This window comes from Lemur catta, chromosome 20 (assembly GCF_020740605.2).
Source record: "Lemur catta isolate mLemCat1 chromosome 20, mLemCat1.pri, whole genome shotgun sequence".
Taxonomy (NCBI): domain Eukaryota; kingdom Metazoa; phylum Chordata; class Mammalia; order Primates; family Lemuridae; genus Lemur; species Lemur catta.
The window spans coordinates 23,167,742-23,194,772 of NC_059147.1; the positions used below are offsets into that span (position 1 = coordinate 23,167,742).

At 57.8% G+C, this 27,031-nt stretch overlaps 4 protein-coding genes across 12 annotated transcripts; 2 read left to right on the forward strand and 2 right to left on the reverse strand.

Moving 5' to 3' along the window:
• Nucleotides 1-445: 445 nt before the first annotated feature.
• Nucleotides 446-5,296, forward strand: NOL3 (nucleolar protein 3). 3 transcript variants are annotated; one of them, XM_045533473.1, is made up of 4 exons: nucleotides 446-635; nucleotides 3,712-4,014; nucleotides 4,181-4,510; nucleotides 4,613-5,296. In XM_045533473.1, exons 2-4 carry the CDS (start codon nucleotides 3,720-3,722, stop codon nucleotides 4,618-4,620), a joined length of 633 nt encoding a protein of 210 aa, XP_045389429.1. In that variant the 5' UTR covers nucleotides 446-635; nucleotides 3,712-3,719; the 3' UTR covers nucleotides 4,621-5,296. The 3 variants fall into 3 exon arrangements, with proteins under 3 accessions (XP_045389429.1, XP_045389432.1, XP_045389431.1); XM_045533476.1 differs by having other exon boundaries at nucleotides 3,712-3,968; XM_045533475.1 differs by lacking the exon at nucleotides 446-635 and adding an exon at nucleotides 2,825-3,619.
• KIAA0895L (KIAA0895 like) lies at nucleotides 5,164-12,777 on the reverse strand. Of its 7 annotated transcripts, XM_045533471.1 has the most exons (8): nucleotides 12,097-12,776; nucleotides 10,877-10,984; nucleotides 9,520-10,145; nucleotides 9,294-9,437; nucleotides 8,878-9,010; nucleotides 7,645-7,950; nucleotides 7,457-7,554; nucleotides 5,164-6,464 (listed from the first exon to the last, which is right to left on the reverse strand). In XM_045533471.1, exons 3-8 carry the CDS (start codon nucleotides 10,087-10,089, stop codon nucleotides 6,300-6,302), a joined length of 1,416 nt encoding a protein of 471 aa, XP_045389427.1. In that variant the 5' UTR covers nucleotides 10,090-10,145; nucleotides 10,877-10,984; nucleotides 12,097-12,776; the 3' UTR covers nucleotides 5,164-6,299. The 7 variants fall into 7 exon arrangements, with proteins under 7 accessions (XP_045389427.1, XP_045389426.1, XP_045389425.1 ...); XM_045533470.1 differs by having other exon boundaries at nucleotides 10,771-12,777; XM_045533469.1 differs by having other exon boundaries at nucleotides 10,877-12,776.
• A 433-nt stretch (nucleotides 12,778-13,210) lies between these two features.
• EXOC3L1 (exocyst complex component 3 like 1) lies at nucleotides 13,211-18,882 on the reverse strand. Its single transcript, XM_045533305.1, has 14 exons — nucleotides 18,847-18,882; nucleotides 17,878-18,028; nucleotides 17,496-17,671; nucleotides 17,207-17,426; nucleotides 16,048-16,660; nucleotides 15,853-15,970; nucleotides 15,591-15,716; nucleotides 15,399-15,499; nucleotides 15,081-15,191; nucleotides 14,235-14,364; nucleotides 13,998-14,120; nucleotides 13,757-13,912; nucleotides 13,541-13,665; nucleotides 13,211-13,459 (listed from the first exon to the last, which is right to left on the reverse strand). Exons 1-14 carry the CDS (start codon nucleotides 18,880-18,882, stop codon nucleotides 13,270-13,272), a joined length of 2,376 nt encoding a protein of 791 aa, XP_045389261.1. The 3' UTR covers nucleotides 13,211-13,269.
• A 1,216-nt stretch (nucleotides 18,883-20,098) lies between these two features.
• On the forward strand, nucleotides 20,099-26,869 carry E2F4 (E2F transcription factor 4). The gene is made up of 10 exons (XM_045533478.1): nucleotides 20,099-20,307; nucleotides 20,738-20,847; nucleotides 20,996-21,157; nucleotides 21,479-21,522; nucleotides 22,339-22,400; nucleotides 22,625-22,922; nucleotides 23,417-23,620; nucleotides 25,559-25,606; nucleotides 25,824-25,868; nucleotides 25,967-26,869. Exons 1-10 carry the CDS (start codon nucleotides 20,173-20,175, stop codon nucleotides 26,080-26,082), a joined length of 1,224 nt encoding a protein of 407 aa, XP_045389434.1. The 5' UTR covers nucleotides 20,099-20,172; the 3' UTR covers nucleotides 26,083-26,869.
• Nucleotides 26,870-27,031: the final 162 nt, after the last annotated feature.

Below are 27,031 nucleotides of genomic sequence, written 5' to 3' on the forward strand. Positions count from 1 at the left end.
TTTAATAGCAGAACCCTTAGAGGGTGCAGGTGCTTGGGGAGGCCCTGATCTAGCGCTGGAGAGTGGCCATTGCAACCTCTGGGAAGCGGGGGGCCTCTGGGTCACACCCAGCTCCGCAATTCATGCGCTCTGTGATCCTGGGTAAGTTGCTTCCCTTCTCTGAGCCTCATCTGTGACAGGCAAAGAGGATGAGTCGACCAGAGGACAGATGTAAAGCGCCTGGGAATTGGCAGGCCCAGAGTGGGTGCTGGACTTGTAGGGCCGCGGGCCGGACTGCCCACTCCCTGACTCATCGCTGGGTGCACCCCGGGTGGGGAGGGGAGCTGCCTACGTGCTCGCCCCCAGCCAGCGCAAGGCCTCGGTGGCCTGGCTCCCAGTGCCCCGGGAAGAACCCCCACCCCCACCCCCATTCCCGGCAGGCCTGGCTGCCCCGCCCCTGTCGCAGCTGCTGCTTCCACCCCCACCATGCCAGGCCGTTTCTGCACCGTCATCTCCCGCCCCACCGAGGCTCGACCCGTGAGCCGGGCCGCCCGAAACGGGCCGAACCCGGAGCCCCACTCCACCCGACTGGGGGAGGGAAAGGAAACCGAGATTGGGCAGAATCAGCGCCCCGCCACCAGCAGCCGCGCTCGGAGGTCTGTGAGCCCCGCCCTTCCGCAGGACTCTCAAGCTCTGGGACGGGGTGGAGAGGAGGGGAGGGTGGCCAGGCGGTCGCACATGCGCAAAGGTTTCCGCAGTTTCCCACGACCCTCGCTCCGGGGCAAGAGAGCCCGCGCAGCGAGGTGGGGATAGGGGCCGGGACCCTGCTTCACACCTCGCCACCTGGCTCTCTTGGAAGAATCTGGCCTGTGGCCCTTGAAGGACTGGCAGGGACATAAGTTCGGTGTTCACCTTAGCTATGAGAGCCTCAAAGGGAAGGCCCTGGCCAGCCGGGGTCTCTACCCGCCAGACAGGACAAAGGGCAGGACTTGGGGTAATGGCAGGAGTGAGGGAGAGAGAGGGGCCAATCCAATCTGTGCCTTTTCCCTCTGCATCTGTCCATAGTAGGTGCTGTCCCCCTCTCTCTTCCTGTGCCCAATGACTGGAGGGACACTCTCTGGCAGACTTAGCTGGAGAGCAGAGGGTCCGCATACACAGTGCAGTGATGTCGGGTAAGGCAGTAGTGAGGGTATATGTTGTTCACTGGAGTGCACAGAAGGAACCACCTGCTGTTTGGACACTTAGGCATTGGTGTGGACAAGGGAACATTTGACTGTGGAGGACGGGTCCACACAATGGAGGCAGGGGAAGAGTATTCCAGGCTTAGGGAACAGCATCAACAAAGGCTCTGAGGTGCCGGGGGCACATGTAGTTCCCACAGCACTAAGTGATGGAGCGAAGTGGGAAAGAGCCTGCTGTCCAGGGTAGTGGGAGGTGGCTGGAGTTATCAGACCAGATAGTTTGGGTTCTCTCTGATGGGCAGTAGGGGTGGGGCGGGAGACAGATGGGTGGTTAGGACTGACATTCTGCTAGACAGGGGAGACTCCCTTATAGTTCAAGCTGGAGCAAGCTAGATTCCAATTCTACCACTTGGTCTCTCTGAGCCTGTCTCCTCTTCTGTAAAATGGGTACAGTAAATCCTACTCCAGAGAGTTGTCAAAGTCACTATGCCATGGGCGTGGTGGGATGGGACTCAGAGGTACTCAGAGGGACTGTTACAGAACATATGTGACAACAGTGAGCTTAAAAGGCAGGAGCTCATGGAGATTCACTGAGAGGTAGAGAACCAGTACTTGTCACAGATGGGACACAAAGGGAGATGGAGGGACAGAGGGTAGTCCTGGTCTCTGATTAGTGGCCTGGGAGAAGGGCTGACACTTCAATATGGGAGTAGGGGCTAGGGGTGTGAAGTGACACAGGTAGGGTGGGGGGTACTGAGCTCTCTAGGGGGCAGGACGGGGGCTAGGACCAAATGCTCCTTCTCAGAGCAGGCCCACCTCCTAGGGCCAGCTTAGGAGGCAGAGGGATGCCAAAGGGAAGAGGAGGCTGGGGGAGGATGCTGTGTGAACAAGGCTGGGGCAGGGGAGTGTGCTGAGGTAGGGAGTGGTCCAAGGCCTGACCTCTTTGCCTCCTGAAGCTGGGGCTCTTGCTGGTTGGTCAGGCTACCCAAGGGGATGGCCCACGATCCTTGGTTAGTAATAAATGGACAAAGCAGATTATATTCTACCAATACTGCTATTTGGTGAAGACAGTCTCTCAAAATGGGAAAATTAATGGAGGAAAAACAGTAGATCAGGTGATGCCCAATGCTGCATTAGGGAACTCTGCAGAGTCCCCACCAGCAAGGAAGCTCCCACCAGATGTGACCCCTCGACCTTGGACTTCTCAGCTTCCATAAATGTAAGAAATAAATTCCTTTTCTTGATTAACAACAGCTACAACAACAACAACAACAACAACAAAAACAGTAAAAGATTGGCAAGCATGTGTTGGTAGCTTTTATGAGCTAGACCCTGAGTACTTCAAGATAAAGCAAGAGACCGGGCGTGGTGGCTCACGCCTGTAATCCTAGCACTCTGGGAGGCCAAGGCGGGTGGATTGCTCAAGGTCAGGAGTTCGAGACCAGCCTGAGCAAGAGCGAGACCCTGTCTCTACTAAAAATAGAAAGAAATTATCTAGCCAACTAAAATATATATATAGAAAAAATTAGCCAGGCATGGTGGCGCATGCCTGTAGTCCCAGCTACTCAGGAGGCTGAGGCAGTAGGATCGCTTAAGCCCAGGAGTTTGAGGTTGCTGTGAGCTAGGCTGATGCCATGGCACTCACTCTAGCCCAGGCAACACAGCGAGACTCTGTCTCAAAAAAAAAAAAAAAGATAAAGCAAGAGATGGCTGTTAAGTCATCCCCAGGTCAGCAGGGTTACAGCTGGGTCTCAGGTGATGTCAGATCTTGGTCAGAGCTAGGACTCAAAAGATTCAGGTATCTCTGCTAAGGTATCATGGAACCAGGAAAAGCCATGAGACCACACTGGGGCTGCAACATGTTGGTGAGAGGGGCAGGGCTGGGGCTCATAGTGGAAAGTTGGACCTCAGGGTTAGGGTAAGGAGAGAGGAGCAGGGGAAGACTCTCAGTGCTGTGCTCTGGATACAGAGGGGACTAGAGGGCAGAGTGGGGCAGCAGGAAGCCCTCATCGGGGGTTTTGCAGAGGCCAGGCAGGAGGTAAAAGATTAAAGTCAGTGGTGAGGATGGTGAGAGAAACACTCACAGACAGACTGGAAAGGACTTGAGGGCAAGCTGGGTGCGGGGTATCAGGATCAATCCTACTTTTTTCTGCACGGTGAGGCTAAGGAAGCAGATTTGGGAAAGAAAACGAGGTTAGTTTGGATAAACTGGGTCTGAACCGGTCTCGGGATTTGCCAGGGGCTGGGGCTCAGGAGGAGGTCCTGGTTGGGGAGAGCAGTCAAGTAGATTGCAGTCCTAGGGTAGCGCGTAGGGGAGGAGAACCACAGCTGACGTGTAGGGACAGAAGGAGGAGCCTGAGGAGACAGGACAGAAGCGGCCGGAGGGGCAAGAGGACAGCAGTTCTGTGCGGAGGCCTCCAGGTCCTGTGCTGCGGTGCCGACTGGCCACCGGGGTCAAGGTGAACTTAGACCCCAGCCACGGGTGTTCACTGGGGCCCTGGGAAAGAGTGGCTCCAGCCCCCTGCTACTTCTATCCCCCTCCCCCGTGCAGCCCTGACCATGGGCAACTCGCAGGAGCGGCCGTCAGAGACAATCGACCGCGAGCGGAAGCGCCTGGTGGAGACGCTGCAGGCGGACTCGGGGCTGCTGCTGGACGCGCTGCTGGCGCGGGGCGTGCTCACAGGGCCTGAGTACGAGGCGTTGGATGCACTGCCTGATGCGGAGCGCAGGGTGCGCCGCCTGCTGCTGCTGGTGCAGGGCAAGGGCGAGGCCGCTTGCCAGGAGCTGCTGCGCTGCGCTCAGCATACGGTGCGCGCGCCGGACCCCGCCTGGGACTGGCAGCACGTGGGCCCGGGTGAGCGCGGGCGGGGCGGGGCCTAGGAGGGAGCGGGGCGTGCCTGGGGCGGAGCAAAGGCTAAGTAGAAGGAGGCGAAGTCGCCTCCCCTAGAGCTAGGCCGGTGTGTGGGGAGGGAACCGCAGATGGGTAAATTGAGCCTGAGTCACTCCCACTTCCTCCACAGGCTACCGGGACCGTAGCTATGACCCTCCGTGCCCGGGCCATTGGACGCCCGAGGCACCTGGCTCGAGGACCGCATGCCCCTGGCTGCCCAGAGCTTCAGACACCGACGAGGCCGGGGGCCCTGAGGGCTCTGAGGCGGTGCAATCCGGGACCCCAGAGGAGCCAGAGCCAGAACCGGAAGCTGAGGCCTCTGAAGGGGCTGAGCCGGAGCCAGAGCCCCAGATGGATCCGGAACCAGAGCCGGAGGCAGAACCAGAACCGGAACCGGAGCCGGAGCCTGAGCCTGAGCCCGAGCCCGAGCCTGACTTCGAGGAGGGGGACGAGTCCGAAGGTGTGAGCCTGCCCAAATCCCATGCGGGTTTGGCGGGAGGGCATGGCCTGGGAAGCGGAGAGTGGGCTCCACCTCACTGACCACCGCCCCCATCATCTCTAGATTCCTGAAGACCAGAACGCTGACCGGCTGTTCCCTGCCCAAGCTGGATAGGACATGGTATCCTGCTGGAGCTGGATGGGATGCCACCGAGGCTTCGTCCAGCCCAGTACCGCTGGAAGTGAATAAAGTCCGGAGGGTCGGCCTGGGCCTGGGCTCTCTCCACGATTCTGGCTGTTTGCTCAGGAACTTAGGGTGCGCGCCTGCCTCTGAGTCCCCGTGACCTGAGCAGCCCTGTGCCCCCTACACCCACCGCCCAGTCCTCAGCCCTATTTCCCCCAGTAACCCCAGCTGCACCCTGGAGACCCCAGAACAAAGCCCCTAATAGGACAAGAGCCTGACACCTGCTACACTGCCCTTTCCCCTAATGAGCCATCTGGGGGCCTGTGTAGGCACCTGCCCAACTCCACGGAAGCCCCTGGGCTTGATGCACTGAGCAAGGGAAGGCGGGCTTTTCTCCACTTAGGGAGGACTTAGAGCTCACAGCCTTGAGAAGTGAGATTAGAAAAGAGGAATGGGAAGGGACCTTGGGTAAACAGAGGCCACACACATCATTGTCATTACTGTTTTAATTGTCTGGCTTCCCTCCAGACCCTCCAGTGAAGGTCCTGACTAGTTAGTAACTAGCACACAGAAGGCGCTCTATACATACTCGCTGGCTAAATGAATAAAAACTTTCCAACCCAATTTCTGAGTTTTACAGATGGGAAAACTAAGGCCAAGGGTAGGAATGGCACTGGGTCACTGGCACAGATGAGTCTGAAGTGAAACTGGAAGCAGCAACCACCTCTGCACCTCTCCTGATCCAGGAGGGGCTCGGGCCTTGGGGGCCTGCCCCTTAGGCTCGATTGTGGCTGCTCCCAGGCCATGCCAACCTCTCCCAGACACCAGCTGTGAGCTTGTGGATAAAGAAAAGAACAGCAGAGGCCAGTGGAGGGCATGGGGGTAGGGCCAGGTGAGCTCTTGGGCTTCACTCACAAGGCCTGTACTCTGTGTGTGTGTGTAAAATGAGAGTTGGGCTAGGAAAATCAGTGCCTTCCAGGAGTGTCCTGTTCCCTCAACAAACCTTCAGGAGCTGCTGCCTCCCAGCCTCAGGAAGTAGAGCACATACACAGGGAATAAATACATGACCATATTTCGGGGGAGAAGCAAAATGCTGGAAAGCCCACCCCAACACCCAGCCCAGCTGGGCCTCTACTTCCAGGACCCCAGCCCCTTGAGCCTGTGTGAAGCCAGGACCCCAGGCTCAGGCAATCACTCCAGGAGAAGGGATCCCAACCCCCACCAAGACCCAGTGAGAGGTAGACAGCACGAATGCTGAAGGAGCACCAAGGGGCCAGGTGGGGGAAGGGAGAGACTGGAGGACCTGGACACCCAAAACCATTCCATGCAAGAACAAATTTCTACTCCCAAACCTCCCCCCATCCCCATCAATGCTCAATTCCCCTCATGCCCCTAGGCCTCCCCTCTGCTCAACAGAGAGCTGGAGGCAGAAGGGCCACTCAGTTTGCCTGACATGCTGGGCCCCAGGCCCCAGGGGGACTAGCAAGAGACATCAACCCTCTGACGTTGCCACTCCTCCTCATGGAATGCTCCTGCCCTCCCAATGCTCCCAAGAAACACCCAGGCCATGGAAGCACAGAGCAGATAGCTTCATGTTCTGGGGGCCGATCTGGAGCCCCCAAAAACATCAGTCAGGGAGTAGGCGGCCCAGCTCTGCTTCATCCAGCCGGTTGGTGGCCATGATGTGCTCTAGCTGCTGCCGGTAGCGTGCCAAGTCCTGCATGAAGTGGGGCACCCGGGTATTATCCAGCACCCCATGGGGCCGCAGGTGGTCCACATCCTCATAGGACACCTACAGGGAGGGAGCTGGGCCTCAGGGGCAGGCAGAGTCTCCTGGCATTCAGGTAGCTGGTCCCAGCTTACTACTTGTGGCACACTGCCCTTTGCTCCTGGGACTCCTTCCTCTCTCCTGACCCACTCCCAATGTTTCGTACCTCTAGGCTCAGTCTTGGGTCTTTGCTCTTTCTCTCAACATCTTCTTTTATCATCTTTTCCCTATACCCCCACTCTGCTCTGCAGCCCAGCCTCTCCCCTCACCTCCAAACATGCCTATCCAACTGCCTCCTTAACACTGTCCCCTGGGTATCCAACAGTAACCTCCTGGATACCAGCTTATACCAGCCCCACCCTCTTCACAGTCACCCAGGTGAGATTCGGGGGGGGGGGGGCTGGACGCTCACCCTCCCACTCAGGGTAGTCACTGAGTTAAAAGGATTCCACTGTCTGAAGTGCTCTCCAGCTGGTCCCTTCCTCTCCAAATGCATGGCCACTGCCTGGTTGGGCCAGGCCACCATCAATTCTGCAGGAGTGATTAGAAAGCCCTCCTCCCCTCGCCCCTGGACCCCCTTCCCTAGGCCTCTCTCTCCAATCCACCCCCCACATAACATCCAGAGGGAGCCTTTGAAAGCAAACAAACATCTGAGCCACTACTGTGCTTAAAGTTCCTCCCACTCCCCATTGCTTCGGATGAGGTCCACTTTCCTCAGCCTGGCACAGTTGCCAGTGCCCGGGACTTGGGCCCTGGCCATTTCTCCAGCTTCCTTCCCCAGGCCTTTCCGACTGTCCCTTGAGATGCAGTATCTACACACACCTGCAGGCTGAGTCAAACACCTGCTTTTGGCTACCAGACCGTCACTGCATCTCCTGGGTTCACCTCCACCCACACTGCCCCCACCCAGAGAGGCCTGGCACCCAGCCCTCAGTCTAGAAACAACCAGAGGCCCAGGGAACACCGTGGCGAGGGGGCAAGCTGGCTGGGACCTGTGAAGGTCTGCAGCCTCTCACCTTGCCCAGAGAGGTCAGCAGCGGGAAATCGATGGTCTGGCGGTGTCGCAGAATGCGCACGATGCCGTCCAGGTACACCTGGTCCTTGCTGAAGCAGCCTGCGAGCACGTGAGGGCTGTGAGCCCCGGGCCGCCGCGAAGCCCCACCCCTCGCCCCGCCCAGAGCGCCTTCCCCTCGCGAGCGCCCACCCGGCTTCGAGGTGTCGGTGAGGCCGCGCTTGGCGCGCACGCAGTACTCCCAGCGCACGTCCGCGTCCTGCACGTAGCGCGCCAGGTCCTGGAAGAGCTGCCGGAAGGACATGCGCGCGGCGCGGTGGATGGTGTAGTAGAGCAGCGCGGCGCGCCACAGGAAGGGCTGCTTGCGGAACAGCACGCTGTGCAGGCTGGCCAGGCCCTCCTCCGTGGGGTTAGCCGGCCGCAGCCCGTACCGCAGCCGGCCCTCGGCGCTGTGCCACGGCTGCTGCGCGTTGTTCACGCCCCGTAGGTAGTGGGTGCCTGCGGGAAGGGAGGCGGCGCTGGGCGGGGCGTCCAGGGGACCCATCTGCCTGGTCCAGCTTGTGCTCTGCTCCACCTGGCCAGACTTCTGGCTGGACTTCTACCCGTGACGCTTGTATCCTCACGGCCCCAAACTCAGGCTCTCACACAAGTTCTCCCCCAGCCCCAGACCAACCCCAGGCAGCGAGCGCTAAGACCCTCCTCTGGTGAACCAAGGACCCATAGAGGCTCACATGCAGAAATCCTCCCCTACCCATCCAGGTTCCCCCTCCAACACACACACACACACACACACACACACACGAACTCTCCCAAACTTCATTGCCCCAGCCCTCCTGGAGACGAGGAACACACACACCATCCCGTCCCAACATCCCGAGTGCCAGTATCATTTTGACAGTCACGCTGATGCCCCAACGAAAACCACCTCTTGCCCAAAGGAACAGGATTCTTGAAGAGGAGGGAGGGACAGATAGAAAGGAATAGTGATTAATGTCTTGTGCCCTCCTTCCCAGCCTGGCCTGTCCCCTCCTAAACCAGGCACTGTGTGTCCTCAGGCCAAGTTCATTCCCAGGATTTGGCTTTCCACCCACCCTGCAGGGCCCACATGTTGGCCAGCCTTGTAGGACCCTCAGGGGTTTCTCCCTCTGGCCTGTTGGGGCCTCCCAGCCTCACCCCCACTGTCAATCAGAGAGGGAGTGGGGAGAGAAAAAAATACTCTACAGGAGCAAGAGACGAGGGTGAGCCCAGAGTCGGCAGGCATGTTCTGGCCTACCTCTGTGAGGTAGCTGCTCACGAAGGGAAAAGGCCCGTCCTCCAAAGGGAAGGGGGAGAAACAAAGGGGGGTTACTGGGACCCCTCACTGACCCCTCCAGCTCCCAGCCCCCTCTAATCCCTTCCCACCCACCCACCTGCCCACACCCTGACCTATCTCATGCCGCAGCATGCCCTCCAACCAATACTGGCGGGCTCCAGTCAGGTTGATGGCCAGCGTGGGGCGGCTGTTCTCCACCATCATCACCGCCTGAGACAGCAGGTCCTCACTCAGCTGCACCACAACCTGCAGATGGCAATGCCCTGAGCCAATGCTCTGAACCAGCCCTGGGGCCAGTGTGCAGATGGACCTACTGATGCCACAGGTCAGCCAGGCTGGACACTAGGCCAGGACACCCATCCTTCATGACCCCTGCTAAGAGCCAGCTCCCACCTTACTTGGGCAGGGGCAGGGGCAGGGATTTGTCTGGGGTCACCAGCTGGCCAGACATGGCAGTGGGCCTGGGATGGCCCACTAAGCAGTTGGATTTGGGGCATGAAGAGGGGCTCTGCAGGTAGGGCAACCTCACCTCCCCAGCGCAGCCCTCCTTCTGCATGTATTTGCGCACGATGGACCAAATCTGGCACTTGGTCAGCAGCTGGCCCCCAGTGGCAGCCTCAAAGTGTTCATAGGTGCCAAACTTCTCCAGGACAGCTTCAATGATGCCAACTGCCTGCACACAGGGCCACAGCAGCTGGTTAGGACAGGCCCCTTGGGTGGTGAGGACCAGGATGAGGAGGGAAGGCTGGACTAACCTGATGGATGAACTGTCCAGAGGCCTCACAGTACTTCTCCAGAACAGCCGTGGGCCTGGGCTCCTGGTACTCGAACTGTGGGTTGTAGGTGTAATGGGACTGGAAGAACTTGTCCCGTTCACGGTCCATGTTGGTTGGTCGCAGGGCCACCAACATGCAGGGGCTCTTGCTGGCACCATGGCCTGCATCCCTTTGAGTCTTAGCAATGTGAGGCAGGGAGGCTGCAGATCGCAGGTTGCCCCCACCTGGGTTCCGTCCTCGTCCAGGTGGGGCCCGTCCCTGGGTGCCACACCCTCGCTGGCCAGTAATATTTACAGTGTAGGTACTCTCACTACGACGCATGTGGCCACGGTGGCCCAAGCACACCTTTGACAAGGGTTGCCGCTCAGGCTGGGGCTGTAGCACTGAGGGGACTGCCAAAGCCAGGGGCAAGGCCAGGGACTGAGACCAGGGGTGCCGTGGTGGCCCATCTCGGTCTGAGGGCTTCAGCCTATGGTGCAGAGATAGGGGACTGGCAGGTGGGCTGGGGGGTGCCCGTTCATACACCTGATCCCCAGAGTCCAGCACCATTCTGTCTTGGGGGTCACATCCAGCCGGGTCACTCCAACTCCCCACTCTGTCGACCTCTAGGGACACAGAAGAGCATATGGAGACCAGCATGAGTGGGTGTGGCCAGAGGACCAGCAGGCCCTGTGCTCCTATAGCCCTTGCTGGACCCTTGGTAGACCCAGGGTCTGCTGCCAGGGGTCTGGGTGTCTGCAGTGTCCGTTCCCTCCAGCAGGCTCACCCAAGCAGGCTGGGCTGGGGGAATGCAAGAATTTTATATACCCACCTAGATGAAGATGATTCCTAGTTACTGGAATCCCCTCAGCTCCTCAGAGAGCAAGGACTGAGTCCCTACTCATGATTCTAGTCTCTGTACTGAGCCCTCACCTAGTCTGGGAGCTGGTACAGTGCAGCCTCAGCTGCCAGGATGGATGATAGGTAGGGGTCCTTGGGGCTGCCTTCTACCCATGGCATCCTCTCAGTCCCACCCCAGCCTTCCCACCTGGCTCCACCCACATCCTCCTGACCATTTGGCCTCAGTCTATTTGAATGCCTGAGCACCCCTTGCTTGTGCCAGCTCCCCCATGCCCTCTCTCCTCTGAGCCATCTGTTCAAATCCAAATTAGAACCTGCTTTGGGAAAACAGAGAGAAACTTCAACAAATCCAAGCCTGTCCTCTATCTGAGGCATCTTCCAAGTGGTCACCTGAGGCCAGTGTCAGGGTGTTCACCCCTGACTCTGTGCCAGGTCTCAGGCCAATCCAGTCTCTCCCCAGACACCACTGGAGGCTCCAGCCTGCAAGCTCCCTTGCCTGCTCAGGGATGCAATTCCAGCATTTCTTCTCTCTGCTGCATCATCAGTCTCTTCCTCTCTACTGGATTCTTTCCATCAGCATAAACACATGCTGTTATTTCTCCATCTTAAAAAAACAAAACAAACTTGAACCCACACTACTTCAGCTACAGCCAGGCTACAGCCGCACTGCATCTCCCTCCATCTGCTCCTTGTTGCAGCACAATAACTCGAGAATCATCTGTACCCATCTCCAATTCCTTCTTTCTGTTCTTTCTTAAATTCACTGTAATTAGCCTTTTGTCCCCTGCTTTCCATCAAAATTGATCTAATCAAGGTCACCAATGACCTTAATATTGATCAGCGGCAGCACATGACACAGTTAATCACTTCACCTGGAAACATACTCTCCACTTGATTTTCCAAACACAATGAAACTTAGTTCTCCTACCTCACTGGCTGTTCCTTCTTTGTTTCCCTTGCTGGCCATCCCTATCTCTCAACCTCTTGACACTGTAATGTCCCAGAACTTGTTTATGGGAACTTCTCTCCTCTTCTCCATTTATGCTCACTCCCTAGGTGATCTCATCCACTTTCATGGTTTTAAATACATGAGCCAAGACTTCATCCATACAGTTTGGACCAGTCTTGCCAGTTTCAATGCAACATTTTTTAACAGGCATATCAAACTGAACGTGTCCTCCTCTGTCTGGAATGTTTTTGCTCCCATATAATGCCATGGATTGCTTGCTCACTTTCCTCAAATCTCTGCATAAATACCATGTTATTAGAAAAGTGTCCCTAATGCGCTCTCTAAAAAATAGTAAACCTTCTCTCCCCTCTCCACCACAATCTTCCCTCCCCCGTAGCAGTGATCACCATCATGTCAGTACACTTTAAACCTGTACGTAAATTTGATGGTCAGTATCTGTTTTATCCTTTTTAGTGTTCACAGCTGTGTTCCCAGAACCCACAACAGTCCCTTACCCAGAGCGGTTACTTAGTAAATGAATGAACCCAAAAGCCCTTCTCCTTATCAGAACTAGAATCATTTCTTTCCTGAGCTTTGCTTCCCCATCTAGACCTGATCTTCGCCACCCTCCTCTATGCTGCCTAATGATCAGCTCCTTGAAAAGGTTTCAGGCCTCAGGCTTCACTCACCTCAACTCACTGTACGCTTTTCTGGGCTCCTTGCTGATTTCCAGGCATCTACCTTGGCCAGTTCCCCCTTCGACCTACCTCCTTGCAATTACCAGAATACGCCTGTTTCTTTCATGTCTCTGGTCCTTCTGCCAAGGATGCCCTCGCGGTGTCTCCCTGGAGCAAACTCTTAACCATTCTTCAGGGTTCGGTTTTGGCCTCACCTCCTCTTCTCGGCGTCTAGAGGGGCCCACCGCTTTGGCAGCTTCTTTACTGCTCTAGGTTGTCACTGTCGGAGCCTAGGTCCACGTCCCCCCACCATCCCTAGAACCCGAAGGTAAGCACGGGTGATTCACTCCCATGTCCCAAGCACCCAGCGCTAGATGCCGAATGAATGAAGGCTGGTGGGGGAGGAGCCCCCAACTACCAAAGGCGGGGTCTGGTGACAAATGAGAGGGTGTGGCCTGTGCCAATAAGAAACGCCGGGAGAGAATAACGTGGAAGAAGAGCCAATGAGGACCGAGAGATCGAGGAGGGGCGTGACCTACAGCCAATAATTGGCGGGGGATAGGGTGAAGGGCGTGCCCAATGGAGGGTGGGGTCAGAAGACAATGGAGTGGGGTTCTCTGGTAGATCAGGAGGGGCCGCGTCGCGTGCCTTCTCTCGGCCTTTGGGGGAATTCCGTCCGCGTGCCGCTCCCCCACCTGTTCGCTCCTCTTCTTGCCGCCCGCCGTCCCGCTCCGCAACGCTGGTCGCCGGCCGCCCAGCTCGCGGCAGCCGACGCCGATGACGCACGCACTCGGGCGCGCGCACGCTCACACGATGGCGAGGAGACCCGCGTCAGTCTCCGCGACGGCGCGCCCCCGAGACCACGGGGGGCGGGGCCATGATGGGCTGAGGGGGCATGTCCGTCACCACACCACGCCCCCAGGCGGGGGCGCCAGTCCGCTTCCCAAAGCCCGAACCGGTTTGGGGGCTTCAGGCGCGACTCTGCGGGCGGCCGCAGTTAGGGCGGTCGGGTCACTAGCTCGCTGCCTCGACGCGAATGTGGGGCGTAGTCGGAGCCCCGGGATAGGAGCCCGGGGCCTCTGAAACGTAGTCACGGAGAGGGCCCGCGTCGAGATAGGTAGTCGCAGCCCGTGTGCCAGGACCGAGCCAGGGTACCTTCGGCGTGCCACTGTGCGTGGACCTCCTAAACTTCCATTCCCCCTTCCCCAACACACAGATTCAGGCGTACGGGAGCCGTGGCTTTATTCTGCGGGCAACCGAGCGTCAGGCGCAGGACCCCGACGTGAGGCAGGAGGACAGCGCGGGCGCAGGTGCCAGCACCAGACTGAAAAGTGCGCGGCGGCCCGTGAGGGGCGAGGGCGGTGGGCCCGCCTGCAGGGAGCTGAGGGCGGCCTGGCGCTGCTCTCGGGACACGTCCCCACGCAGGTCCAAGAGGGCGGAGACGTGGTCCTCGCTGCAGGGGCACGGCCGAGGCACGTCAGCCCCGCCCCGCCCCCCTCGAGCTTCTTCTCCCTCCCCTCCACGGTCCCCTCACCTCACGTCAGGAAATTGCTGCCGCAGGCTCGCCACCTCGAGGCCAAGCAGCATGGGGTCGCGTAGGTTCAGCAGCTCCCGCAGGGCGAGCAGCACAGGCGCGCAGTGAGCGCTCTCCTCCAGGCCCTGCGCACGTCGAGGTCGGGTATCGCGCCGGCCCCCGGCCCCCACCCAACCACGGAGACTATGCCCGTCTGCCCGTCCAACGAGCTCTCACCAAACCGAGGAAAAGCTCGCGAAGCTGGGCAGCATCCTGCCGCAGGCGCTCGGCCGCCTGGGTCCTCTCGTCGGGCCCGCGGCACACGAGGCGGCCCTGCATCAGCGCGTGCAGGTACTGCAGCACCACGGCGCGCTCTGCCTCCGCCAGCAGCAGCTGGGGGGCGGCGACGGGGGGGGGCAGGTGACCTTTCCCATCCGCGCTGCCCGCGCCCAGCCTTTCCCACACCCCGACGACGCACCTGAACTGCGGGGTTCCGAACGCGCCTGAAGTCCCGGCAGAAGCGCTCGGTCCGCTCACACACACCCTCCAGCAGCTCAGGGCTCGACAGCCACTGGCGCGAGGGCAGAGCTGCGAACAGAGGCTGGGGAAGGGGTCGGAGCCGGAGTTGGAGAAATGATCCAGGCCTAGCATTGCCCCCCTTACATAGGCTGTGTCTCTACCTCCCACCTCCATCCCGACCCGAGGGAAGCTTCACCTGGAGCTCGGCGAGCAGCGCCTCCAACACCAGACGACAGATCCTCCTCTGCAACTCGTCCAGCCCAGCTTCCACCGAAGCCAAGGCCCCTGAAGCCACCCACTTGTGTTGCAGGATGGACACGGAGGAGCTGGACAGACCAAAACCACGGCTTCAGGACCAAGGCCAAGGCCCGCGTGGCCCTCTGTGGTCACTCCACTTGGGCGCCACCTTGTGGTGCAAGTGTGTGGCCGCAGGGAGGGAGAAGGGGGTCTCCCTGCACGTTTGAAGGTCTGAGGCTGGGAGAGCTAGAAGGGACACATCCCAACGGGACCTGCCTCTAATTCACGGTGTGACCTAGAGCAAATCATTCTTTCAGTTTCTGTTTCCTCATCCATAAGGGGGGAGGGAGCAAATCCCAAAGAAGGGAGAGTAAAAATCAACGTGTGTGTCCACCCCGTCCCCACAACAGTGAACATAACCCCTAAGAGGAAGAGAACTTTTTCTGTTTTTTTCACAGCTGGAACCCCAGACATTTCCTGGCAGAGAGGAGGGCCTTGATAAATATTTGTTGAGTGAATGAATAATTGACACTATGCGACAGGCACTGTGGTACGTACTTCACATCTATTTATCTCATGTAATTCTCAGAACATTCCATTATTACCCATGTAATACTAATGAGAAAAGTGACATTCAGAGAGATTACGTAATTCACCCAACCAGTAATTAGCAGAACTAGGATTGGAAACCCCTGAGCTATGTGAGTCCAAAGTCCCTAGGGACCTAGCTTGGGCTGGGTCCACACATAACAGGCACTCAGTAGGGGGTTGGTGAAGGTGGGGTTCTGTGGGGGCCTTCTGGTACCTGAGTGCTGATTGATGGTTGAGGGTGGCCAGTAGGTAGGACACATAATGTGGAGCCATTGCTTGCCCCCTGCGGTGGTCTCGGGAGAATCGGATCAGAGCATCACTGAAGCTGCAATGGGCAGATGTGGCTGGACTTGCTGCTTCTCTGGTGCCCCCGCAACCCCAGTCCCTGATACTCCTGGCCCATCCCCCAAGATACCCAAGTCCTTCTTTGAAGGAACCCTTTCCCACTGGTGTGTCTTATTCACTCAGTGCCTGTTTGGGCTGCCCTGGGAGCAGCGCTAGGGATTGGGAGTGGGTCAGAGCCTTGGCAGACCTCCTCAGGAAGGCACCCAGCTCTGACAGTGCCATGCCATGCACCCGCCGTTGCAGTGACTCACTGACCAGGCTGGTCACGCGAATGTTCTCGTCTAGGATCTACAGGCAAGGGTGGGAAGTCATCAGCAAACCCCCTACCCCTGCCCTCCTTTCCTTTCCCCGTGGGCCTGCCTGGCCACTTCCCACCCACCTGCAGCACGATGGCCGGCATTGGTGAGTAGTAGAAGCCAGATGGGTCTGTGTTGGGCTCCTGCTCCCGGCTCCATTCAGCTACCTCCCCTTCCAGCGCCTTCTGCAGCCACTGGGCCACACTTGCCTGGGGGAAGGGGTGAGGGGCAAAAGACTGTAGCAAGGTACTGACCTTGCCAGACATGGGAAGACATTTGACTCTACATACATAGGCCCACAGCTGATGGACAGAGCTTCTCTGGACCTGTGCCCCAACTACTCACCTGGGCTTTGGCCACAAATGTTGCTTCTAGTTGCTCGACATTCTCCAAGGTTAGGAGGGGCTCCAGCTGGGACACATCAGCCTCAGGCCCCATCTCCAGGCTTCCCATCATTTCCTGACTGGAGATTGGTGGCCCAGTGTCACACTGAGCTCCCAGCCTCTGATGCACCCACTTCCCGATGCCCCAGACACTGACCCCAGGTACACATGCAGTGCCCAATGCAGCAAGGCAAAGGCATCAGCAGCCCCCAGCTCAGGCCCTGCGAGGAGTTGTTGCAGGCTGCGGCGCAGGCCGCTGTGCAGGGTGTGGGCCCATAGCTGGATCACTCTGTAGTGTGGTGGGCAGCAGGGTGCTACTAGTGCCTCAGCTGTGGCCATCTCAGCTGGCAGGGCCACTCGCAGAGCTTCCAGCCACTCTGCTAGAGCCCCTGGACCAGGCAGCAGAGATGTCCCAAAGTGGACCCGCTCCAGGCCCTCCTGTAGTGCCCGAAGACAGCGCTGCCTCCAGTCCCGGGGAGCCTGCCCCAGGTGGGTTGTTCGTCCAGTCTCCATCTCTGCCACACGCACAGCAGCCACCAGCAGGGCTGGGTCCTCCCGTGCCAGCTGCCCTGCTGCCCCTGCGGCTGCCTCCACAGCCTGGCACAGTGCCTCAGCCAGAAGGCCCAGCTCCTGGAAGACTGGCAACTCCAGGCTCCCCAGGGGTGCCCATGTCTCCTCTTGCAGTTGCTCCAGCTCTCGAAGGCTCACATATGCCTCCAAGAGCCGTTGGGCATCAATCAGGGTCTGTGTGTGGGCCACTGCAGCTGGCACTAATGAGGGAGGAAAGGAGACAGCCCTGGGTCTCAGCCTTCCCACCAGCGCAATGGGTACAGCAGGGGATACTGAGGCCCTGGGGCTGGGGAGATGTATAAAATATTTAATAACTGGTACAGTAAAGCATTGGCTAATCTGAAAGGATCCAGGCAAAAAAGTCCTAGAGACTTCCTGGTGGACTGAGCTAATGGAATATGAGGAAGTTGAGGATCCTGGAGGGAAGACAGGGGGAATTGAGGGGTGATGCTAGTGGCTATTCACCCACTCTGTTAGGGAAATACTTCACTATGTTAACAACCAGGGTGGCTAGAGCCACTTGACTGGGTGTCCATCCTGACTTAAGCATCCCATGCTTGGGAACTCCAGAACGAGCTGGTTTGTACGCTGTTTCATATGCCATTTGAAGCCTGAGTTACTCCCTGGGAGGTCCCTGGTATGCCCCTCCATGCAGTCCCCCACCTAGTGCCCCAGCCCCTTGATCAGTGATGGGCGTTTGTGGATCGACTGTCGGATGCTGAGGCCCAGTGTTCCAGCACACTCACCTGCCCGCAGCCGGGGCAGCAACTGAGACAGGGCCTGTAGTTGCTTGTGCTGGGAAACCTGCTCCCGCAGGGCCTCCAGAGTCTGTGAGGACTTGGATATGCCCTGGAGCAACCCACGGGTCTGGCTCAGGGCTTCACTGGTTCCCTGCACGACCTCGAGGGCCTGGGCCAGCTGCCACACACCAGTCTGCACTCCTTCCAGGTATGACTGCACCACCGACTGTGGAGAGAGGCAGCCAGTGAGGCCCAGCCAGCCCAGCGCCCCGGCCCCAGCACTGCCCCAGCCCACCTTGATGCGCGCTTCCAGGGAGCAGGTACGCTGCACCTCACGGCTGCGGTACTGGCCCAGCCTGGCTAGCTGCTCCGGCCGGTAGAAGATGCCTGAGGCCCACTTGAGCGCAGCACCTCGGGCCAGCCGCTCTGCCCTCTCCTGCTCTGGCCACTCAGGCCCTGGGCAGGAAGAGCCTGGGCAGCCATGTCAGTTGGGAGGGGCCTGCAGGAAGTGGCCTCCAAACCCGCTCCCCTTTCTACTCCTCAGCCCATCCCCAGGGCAGTGCACTCCTCTCCCTGCCCTGTAGAGCTCCAGCCAGTCCTGGCAGGAAGGCCCCAACTCCACCATTCCCACCTTTCTTGCCTTCGTTCCTCCCCTAGCCCCCCGGAGGGGCTCATACCAGCGGGAAGTGCGGGCTGCATGTCATCCTTGGCTGCTGAGTCCATGGCGGGCCTGGAGAAGCTGGAGCTGAGGTGGGCCAGGGGCGGGGGTCTGAGATAGAGCAGGAAGGGAGGATGCTCCTTTGAGCTGCTGCCACAGACTAGGCCCCTCTGAGCAGGAGGAGGGAGGTTCTTGCTCGGCCCCCTCAGGAAATGAGAGGGAGGTGGTGTGATGGGGAGGCACCTGGGAGGCCTTGCCTGCTGGCTTTCTGAGTGGTGCCACTGCAGGTGCCAAGTAGGGCAGGGTGGGCACAGGCTCCCCTGGACCTCATTCCTGCCCTGAGCTGTACAGGACAGTTCGTTGTAGAACTTACCAGGCTTGACCAAGTGTCCAGTTCTCCCTCCTCCGCAAACGGCCTTGGCCTTGAGAATGGCCCTGTCCTCCGGCAGAGCTGGGCACACCCACCACTTGCTCACAGGGCCTGGGTGACTCTAGCTGACTCCAGCACACAGCAGGAGGACTCCTCTCTCCAAGGAAGCCTGTCTCCCACTTCCCAGCCCAGAAGCCCCTTCTTCCCGCCAAAGCCCCGCCCTCCCCAAGGCCACCAACAGAAAGGAAGGAAGCTGAGTCTCTGGCACTTTATTCCCAACAGGAAAGAGCATCTGCACTGAGGGTGGGGAGGGCTGGGCGCCACTTCCCTGAGGGGTGGGGAGAGGGGTGTACTCCGGTGGTCATCGAGTCTTGACCAGCCCACCCAGGACTTCTTGGTGCTCAGGACACAGATGTGAACTAGACTTGGCCTCAGCCTGGTGGGAGGAAGGTGAAGTGTGCAGATATGGATGCAGAGGATATCACAGTATGAAAACTGTGTTGACAGGCCCCTCAGAGGAGGCTGTGTACCTCTGCAGAGCAGAAACTGATGCAGGCTGTTGGGAGGAGGGGGCCCGGTGGGCCGTGGCAGGAGAGAGGGCATGAAAGCTGTGCTTACCTTGACAGTTATAGGGAGCCAGGGAAGGGACCCCATGGCAGAGGCACTGATTCCTCCAGCTGCCAAGAGTGTAGGCTGCTGAGGTCTCACAGGTGAGTCTCTCAGTTAATATTGGAGTACAAAGGCTTGGTACCCTTGCCTGGATGTGAACTCTCAGAAGGGCTACCCTAATTTCAGAGCTGAGGTGGGATGAGCTGAGGCCTCTATTATAACTGCATCTGCCCAATTCTTTTTGACTAACTCTCTTACAAGTGCGGATCCCCAATAAGCTTGCTTCAAATCCCTGTCTCAGAGTACATTTCCCAAAGAACCTGACCTAAAAGGAATAATATAATAACTTACTGGCCAAGTACAGTGCCTTTCATCTGTAATCTCAGAACCTTGTGAGGCCAAGGCGGAGGATTGCTTGAGGCTAGGAGTTCAAGACCAGCCTGGACAACATAATGAGACCTGTCTCTATAAAAAATTAAAAAAAACTTAGCCTGGTGTGGTGGCCTGTGCCTGTGCCTGTAGTCCCAGTTACTCTGGAGGCTGAGGCAGGAGGATCACTGGAGCCAAGGCATTCAAGGTTACACAATGAGCTATGATCGGGCCACTGCACTACAGCCTGGGTGACAGAGCAATAGACCCTGTCTCTAAAAAATTAGTTGATTAATTAAAAAGGAATAATAATAAATAATAACAATGTTAAAAATAAAAAAAATGGCCCTAGCAAACACATAATCCTTCCTATATGCCAGGAATTGCTCTAAGTGCTTTACTTATGTTTACACAGGTGAATATGTTTGCATTGGTGCATTGTAGCGTGGAGACAAGAGAAAGATGAGGCTGGGACCAGGGATGGAGAGAAGTGGATGAGTACTTGCTGTTTGGCAGGAAATGAGGGACAGAAATAGAATGGGTGACCCCAAGACAGTGGGGCAGCCTTTAGATGCAAGTTTGAGGGAACTGGTTGGGTTCATCAGGCAGTGTGGGCAGAGTTAGTGGTGTTGGGGCAGGCTGGCAAGGAAGGTTCGGGTGACTCCCACGTCTCTACTGCCTGGGCTACCCACCGACCTCCAACACATTTCTCCCTAACCTGTCAAGTCTCCTAGGATCCCCAGGTAGTTTCGTCTTATTCGGCAGTTGGACATTTGCTGATGGTCCCTGAAGTTTTGCGTCAGTTTCCGTAGGCAGAAATTGCGCCAGGTTCCCTGGAAGAGGCGCGGGGCGGAAGCGGAAGTATCGGCGCTGGCTCCGGCTGCCGGGCGGCCAGGAACGGAAGCGGAAGTGGCGGCGGCGCCGGCCTGGCCGGGCCTGGCTGAGGGGAGGCGGCGGGCGGGCGCGATGGCAGAGGCCGGGCCACAGGCGCCGCCGCCCCCGGGCACCCCAAGCCGGCACGAGAAGAGTCTGGGACTTCTCACCACCAAGTTCGTGTCTCTTCTGCAGGAGGCCAAGGACGGCGTGCTTGACCTCAAGCTGGTGCGGCCCGGGCTAAGGGGTGACAAGGCGGGGATGGTGGACCAGGCCTGGGCCCGTAGCGGGAACCCCCGGGGTGGCCCAGCTGGGTCTTCCAAGAGCCAGCCGCCATCGTGTGCGTTCTCACAGGAGAGAGGCCGGGGCTGTTTCATTCATTCGGCCGAGGCCACTGAGCGTCAGCTGTGTGGTAGGCTTGGGGCTGCAGATGCACGTCCTCGTGGCCCTTCCTGCCTGGCGTGGGGATAGAGCATCAGAACATCAGTTCAGGACCGTGCCAGGTCTCTTCTCACCCTGCGGTCCTGAGCTGCAGTAGTGCCTGGGAGGCACTACAGGGTTGGGACCCAACCTACCGCGCTCCCAGATCACGTTTCAAGGTAGCTGGGGTACACCTGATAGTGGAGCTGAGCATTCTCCACTCTGTTCTGTCTGCCAGGCAGCTGACACCCTAGCTGTGCGCCAGAAGCGGCGGATTTACGACATTACCAACGTGTTAGAAGGTATTGGGCTGATCGAGAAAAAATCCAAGAACAGCATCCAGTGGAAGTGAGTGGGGATATCTGAGAGGGCAGTAGGGTGGTATCCTGTCCAGAATTGTCTGTCAGGGGTGTGGGGTGGAGGGTGCAGGAGAGGACAGGGGCCATGGGACCCAAAGTTCCTAGCAGTCCCTCTCAGCCCCACTCCCTGGGCTCAGGGGTGTGGGGCCTGGCTGCAATACCCGAGAGATTGCTGACAAGCTGATTGAGCTCAAGGCAGAGATCGAGGAGCTGCAGCAGCGGGAGCAAGAACTGGACCAGCACAAGGTGTGGGTGCAGCAGAGCATCCGGAACGTCACAGAGGACGTGCAGAACAGCTGATATCCTCCTGCGGGTCCCTGCTCTGGGGGAGTGGGCAAGGGGCCCTCTGGTCCAGCTGGGTTTTCTCTGTGTGCCCTGGGCCTGGTCCCTCTTGGGAGGGTGGTCCTGTAGCCTCTGGTCAGGTCCCAGCCTCGGGCCCCTTCCTCAGAGCCCCTTCTTCTCCAGTATTGGCCTGTGATCCAGCCCCATGTGGACCCCAGCCCCCAGAACTTTCTCTGGGGGCTTGTATGTCAGACCTCTGCTAAAGAATTGGGTCTTCTCTGTAGCCTGCCATTCGTCGCCATAGGCAGGACATCAGCCATTCTCCTTAACCCCCACACCTTGGCCTACGTGACTCATGAGGACATCTGCAGATGCTTTACTGGTGAGCAGAGCCTGGATAGGGGGACATGGGGGTGGGGCTGGGCTGAGCTATAGCCCTGAGTATTGGGCCAAGTGCCCAAGGAGAGTTCCATCTCTTAAGATCCTGGGGCCTGCTCAAAGAGGAACCAGGCAGGATAAGTCTTTTTGAGGGTCACTGGGACCCTGTGAGGGCCAACTATACTAAGAGGATATAAGAATTCTGGAGCAGGTTCCTGGATTTGCTCCTATCTGCATTGTCCCTGGATTTGGCTTCTTGGGCATGATAGAGGCACAAGGGGGAGGTGGAGGAAGAGAGAGAGAGAGAGAGAGAGAGAGAGAGTGTGTGTGTGTGTGTGTGTGTGTGTGTGTATGTGCGTATGTGCGTGCGCACGCACATGTGTGCTTTTGCAAGCAGGCTTTTGCATGCTTGTGTGCAGGGGACAGTGGTGCCCTCTTTTAACCTGTAGTTAGGTTAGTAGCATTGTGAATACAGGAGCTGTTCTTTTTCCATCTTGTGTTCCTCAGGCTAGTCCTGGGAAAGGGACATTGGTCTTAGCCAAAACACCTGTACCTAGAAATCAGCCCCGTCAATCGAAGAGTGAGGTGCCCATGGCTAGCGATCTTTCACTCTATATATTTGAACCCAGATTTCCTCATTACTGACCCTGGCCTCGGAGAGAGAAAGGCTTTAGCTTTGTCCACCCACTGTGGGGGATGGGTGAGGCCTACTGTCTAGTACCTGAGACCATGGTCTCCTGCCTTGCCTCAGGGGAAAGTACCTCCCTTCCTAGCTCAGATTGAACCCATGGGCTCTGACCCATTCTCCTTGTCATTCTAGGAGACACCCTCCTGGCCATCCGGGCCCCATCGGGCACCAGCCTGGAGGTGCCCATCCCAGAGGTGGGTGCTAAACCCGGGCAGGCGGGGTCGATTGAGGGCGGGTGCTAGCTGTGGAGCCTGATAAGTCCCGGGTGGGGCAGGTAGGGGGACGCCTGGGGTTTGGGGTTATCTAGGAGGATGGGCAGCCTGGGTGGGAGAGGACACTGGCCCTGACCCAAGGTCAGGCAGGAGCCAAGCCTACTTCCAATTCCACCTGTCCCGTATCCCCTACCACTTACTTCCAGGGTCTCAACGGACAGAAGAAGTACCAGATTCACCTAAAGAGTGTGAGTGGCCCCATTGAAGTGCTGCTGGTGAACAAGGAGGCATGGAGCTCACCACCTGTGGCTGTGCCTGTGCCGCCACCTGAAGATCTGCTGCAGAGCCCACCTGCTGTTTCTACCCCTCCACCTTTGCCCAAGCCTGCCCTAGTCCAGTCCCAGGAAGCCTCACGTCCAAGCAGTCCCCAGCTGACCACTTCCACCCATGTCCCTGGCACCACCGAAGTCCTAGGGGTGGCCAGCCCAGCAGCTGAGATCTCAGGTGAGGCATGATGGGAGCTGGTGATAGGATTATCTTCTGGGGTCCATGAGGCACCACCTCTGTTTTGTGGAATGCCATGCTCAGAGTTGGAAGAGACTTTGAGGGGGTTGTCCCTTTCCCGGTCTCCACTCAGCCTCCCTTTGCAATGGCATTGAATGATTGATCCCTTTATAACAGGAAAGATCTGACTTGTAAAGGGCCATTAATGGTGACAGTTTCTCCTAGATCCACTGGTGTCTCACCTGCCCTGGCAGCCCCTCTTGAAGTGTGGCCACAGCAGACATATCCACGAGTCTCTCTCCTATAGGCCTTGTGGCCTTGTCTCCTTTAGTCACTCATTTCCAGGTTACCTCTTCTGGGGCAACTGGCAATGCCTAATTCTCTTTGGTTCTGGGAATTAAGACTGGTCACCCTGGCCACAGGTTCTGGCACAACTAGGTTCAATGACCCACTTCCTGCCCTCTTGTGACTGGGTTCGGGGGCTGTGGTTGCAGTGAGTGGTGGCGCTGGAACTGATAGCAAAGACAGTGGTGAGCTCAGCTCACTCCCGCTGGGCCCGACAGCACTGGACACCCGACCACTGCAGTCTTCTGCCCTGCTGGACAGCAGCAGCAGCAGCAGCAGCAGCAACAGCAGCAGTTCATCCGGACCCAACCCTTCTACCTCTTTTGAGCCCATCAAGGCAGACCCCACAGGCGGTGAGTACCTGTGCACCCCGGGGCAGGGAGAATCCAGCTTCTGCCCAGTCCTAGGTCAGGAGCAGCACTGGGGCTGGAACCCAGCTCTCCTGTGAACCCCTCTGATACAGAGCTCTCTGCCAGCCAGGGTGAGGTGCCCTTTTTCCCCTTCCTGGGCTAGCACAGAACTCGCTGGCCCTCTCTCAAGCCCTGCCTGCCACCCCTTGGAGCAACACTAAGCCTCTCTTGCCTCTCTAATTGATACTCCTCCTCTGTGTCCTCCCTCTCACCTTCCCTGTCTCCTCTCTGTCTGGACTCCTTGAAAAAGTAATGTGTACTGCCCTGCACATCTTGATCTCCTGGTCACCCTTCAGGTTGCAGCAGTCACCCCCCACTTCTGGCACTACAGCAGTGCCACTCTTGAGAAGTTGCTGAAGACCCAGTTGCCGAATCCAGCACATTTCTAGAGTGTCTTTGCTTCAGTGCTCTCTTGCTCCGTGCTAACGTTCTTTCCTCCTTTGGCTTTAATGATGCCAGCTCTTGGCTCTTCTGCCTCACTGGTTTCTCCCTGAACTCTCCCTGACACTTCCTTAAACATTGGCACTTTCTGGGGCTCCATCCCATTCTATACCTGGAGGGGGCCCTGACTCTGGGTGGGTGAACCCCCAGCTGCCGCCTCACCTAGGTCTCTTGCCCAATCCCCACCCTGCGGTGTCCGCCTGCCATCCTCTGCACATCCAACGGACACTTCATTCCCACGTGTCCTCAGTTGAACTCATTTTCCTCCCACAACTCGCTTTTCCACCTCAGTGTGCACCCTACCGTCAGCCCTAGTCACCCAGGCTTGACCCTTGTATATCACTCCAGTTCATCTCTTCTCTTTTCCTCTGCTGCCCACCCCTTGTTAGCTAAGCATTCTGTCCCAGATATCTCAGCCTGTCTCTCTTGCATCCTTAACGGTCAGGTTGACTCCTGTCCACCTCTGTTCTAGATTCTTCAGCATCCTCCTCTTTACCCTGAGAGAATGATCTTCCTGAAACACAAATCTGACTGTAGCATTTCTGTTTACAAAAGTACTTTTTTTTTTTGTTTGTTTGTTTTTGTTTAAGAGATAGGGGTCTTACTCTGTCACCTAGACTGGAGAACAGTGGCTGATTGATAGCTCACTGCAACCTCTAATGCCTGGGCTCAAGTGGTCCTCCCGCCTCAGCCTCCCAAGTAGGTGGGACTACAGACATGTGCCATCATGCCTGCCTAATTTTTTTATTTTTTGTAGAGGCAGAGTCTCGCTATGTTGCCAAGGCTGGTCTCGAACTCCTGGCCTCAAGCGATCCTCCGGCCTCAGCTTCCCAAAGTGGTGGGATTACAGGCATGAGCCACTATGCCTGGCCCAAAAGCACCTTTTTAATAGCTCCCTAAGGCCCACTGGATAAAATCTTAGCTCCTGAGCCTGGCATGTGCAGTTCCTTGAGGTCTTCTCTGGTTTCATTTTCTTCTGCTTCCCATATGTGTCCTGGTCAGAGCTTTGCAGCACTAGCCCCTCTTGAAATGTCTGTCTCCACCTCTGCCTGGTGACCTGACCCGGGGTGTGGTCTCTGAGCCTTGCACAGAGCAGGTGCTCAGCTAGATGGGGATGGATGGCGCATCCTCTATCAGACAGGGGGTGCATGTAGAGCCCAGAAAGGGAGGGGAGTCTGTTGCCCTTCTGCAGCACCTCTGAGTTAGAAAGGCTGTACCAGTTACCTGCAGTGGGTCTTTGGTGCCCTGGGCTCAGCACTGAGGAGTTCAGGTCTAACAGGTGAGACCAACAGGTGATGCCAGCTTAACCAAGGGCAGGGCCCATCTTGCCTTAGCTGTGTGGAGCCCCAGGGTGGGTGGTATGGGATCTGAGGAAGGCAGGGGCTGCAGTGGGACCAGGCTGGACCTCTGTGCCTTGAGCATGGCTTCCTTGTTTTGCAGTTCTGGAACTCCCCAAAGAGCTGTCAGAAATCTTTGATCCCACACGAGGTAGGCTGCAGGCTTCCCTGGGGGCGGGAGTAAGGGACACAGCACAGCCTGTTGGGTCGTATGGCTGTTTTCTTGTCCGTCTGAGGACCTTATGGTTGTGCTTGGTACCTGGGACAAAGGGTAAAGCTCCTGATGGGCGGGTGGGGGTTCCCTTTCCTGGGCTTTGGTGGGTGGAGTGGTGGGATCCAGAACATGACAGCTCTCTCTCCCCTCCCAGAGTGCATGAGCTCCGAGCTACTGGAGGAGTTGATGTCTTCAGAAGGTGGGTGGCCCGGGAAGGTGGGAGGTGGGTGTGGGCAGGGGGTTGGGCAGCTGCTGGGTGGGGCCTCGGCTAGGGCCTCAGCCTACTGCTCTCTGCAGTGTTTGCCCCCCTCCTCCGTCTTTCTCCACCCCCGGGAGACCACGATTACATCTACAACCTGGACGAGAGTGAAGGTGTCTGTGACCTCTTTGATGTGCCTGTTCTCAACCTCTGACTGACAGGACCATGCCCTGTGTGGCTGGGACCCAGACCTGGGGGTTGCCTGGGGACCTCCCCCGACCCACCCCTACACAGCTTGAGAGCCACAGACTCCTGGCTTCCCCAGCCTCCCCTCTGCACAGTTCTGGCCACAGCTCCCATTCCTGCACTGGCACTTGCACTGTGCTCACAGTGCAGGGGAAAAGGGGCTCAGCCCCCACCACCGTGGAGCCAAAGCGTTTGTCTCTCCTTTTCTGGGGCCTTCCCCAACCCAGGCTCGGCTGCCACCCAGTGGCACAGAACCGAGGACCTGCCATCACCCCCATAGGGCAGCTTGTCCAGCCCCACTGCCCTGTTGCCAGCCCGTTTGCCCCTGGGAGAGAAGGGTGGGGTAGAGCTGGGCACGTGCCAGCACCACCCCTAGTTTCCTTCACTGCTCCCCACCCCTCCACCCTCCGCCCTCCAGCTCCTCCTGGACCTCTCATGTGCCCCTCTTCTGCTGGGCCCTTAGCTCTGGAAACCTGCCCGTGGTGGCGGGGAGGCACTAACAAGAAGGAACAGAGGTCCCTAGCTAGGAATCTGGGCGGTCTGGCCCTGAGGATTGCCCAGCTCCCGCCGCCCCATAGCCCCCCTTATTTCCATTTATTCATTTACCCTCATTTAGAGCCATTTGCAGAGATTTAGAAAGATTTACAGTAACAAATGGATTCCTATATAAAAGATTATTTTTATACTTTTTGCAGCAAAAGGAAATTGTAATATTTGTACAGTGTCCAAGTGAATAAAGACCGTGCCTAAGGCTATCTCTGACCTGGTTCTTTCCACCCCTCCTTGGGACTTTGCTGGATTGGTGGTGGGACTGGGTGGGTCACCTTAACTGGAACGGGAGGTGGCGCAGCCTGCCCTCCCCGCCCCCACCTGCCGCACCTTGGGGCGGGGCGGGGCCGCCTCGCCGGGGCGGGACA

What these genes read in the sequence shown, in the direction of transcription:
- E2F4 (XM_045533478.1), top strand. Translation starts at nt 20,173, where the DNA reads ATGGCAGAGGCCGGGCCACAGGCGCCGCCGCCCCCGGGCACCCCAAGC. An exon ending in GAGGACGTGCAGAACAGCTG is followed by an intron (nt 21,158 to 21,478) that starts ATATCCTCCTGC and finishes TAACCCCCACAC; the next exon opens with CTTGGCCTACGTGACTCATG. An exon ending in CCCAGCAGCTGAGATCTCAG is followed by an intron (nt 22,923 to 23,416) that starts GTGAGGCATGAT and finishes CTGTGGTTGCAG; the next exon opens with TGAGTGGTGGCGCTGGAACT.
- EXOC3L1 (XM_045533305.1), bottom strand. Translation starts at nt 18,882, where the DNA reads ATGGGGTCCCTTCCCTGGCTCCCTATAACTGTCAAG. An exon ending in GCACTGCATGTGTACCTGGG is followed by an intron (nt 15,971 to 16,047) that starts GTCAGTGTCTGG and finishes ACCAATCTCCAG; the next exon opens with TCAGGAAATGATGGGAAGCC. An exon ending in TGCCGGCCATCGTGCTGCAG is followed by an intron (nt 15,500 to 15,590) that starts GTGGGTGGGAAG and finishes CCTTGCCTGTAG; the next exon opens with ATCCTAGACGAGAACATTCG.
- KIAA0895L (XM_045533466.1), bottom strand. Translation starts at nt 10,179, where the DNA reads ATGCTGGTCTCCATATGCTCTTCTGTGTCCCTAGAGGTCGACAGAGTG. An exon ending in AGGAGGGCTGCGCTGGGGAG is followed by an intron (nt 9,011 to 9,293) that starts GTGAGGTTGCCC and finishes TGCCATCTGCAG; the next exon opens with GTTGTGGTGCAGCTGAGTGA. An exon ending in CATGCTGCGGCATGAGATAG is followed by an intron (nt 7,951 to 8,877) that starts GTCAGGGTGTGG and finishes CCCTTCCCGCAG; the next exon opens with GCACCCACTACCTACGGGGC.
- NOL3 (XM_045533473.1), top strand. Translation starts at nt 3,720, where the DNA reads ATGGGCAACTCGCAGGAGCGGCCGTCAGAGACAATCGACCGCGAGCGG. An exon ending in CTGGCAGCACGTGGGCCCGG is followed by an intron (nt 4,015 to 4,180) that starts GTGAGCGCGGGC and finishes CTTCCTCCACAG; the next exon opens with GCTACCGGGACCGTAGCTAT.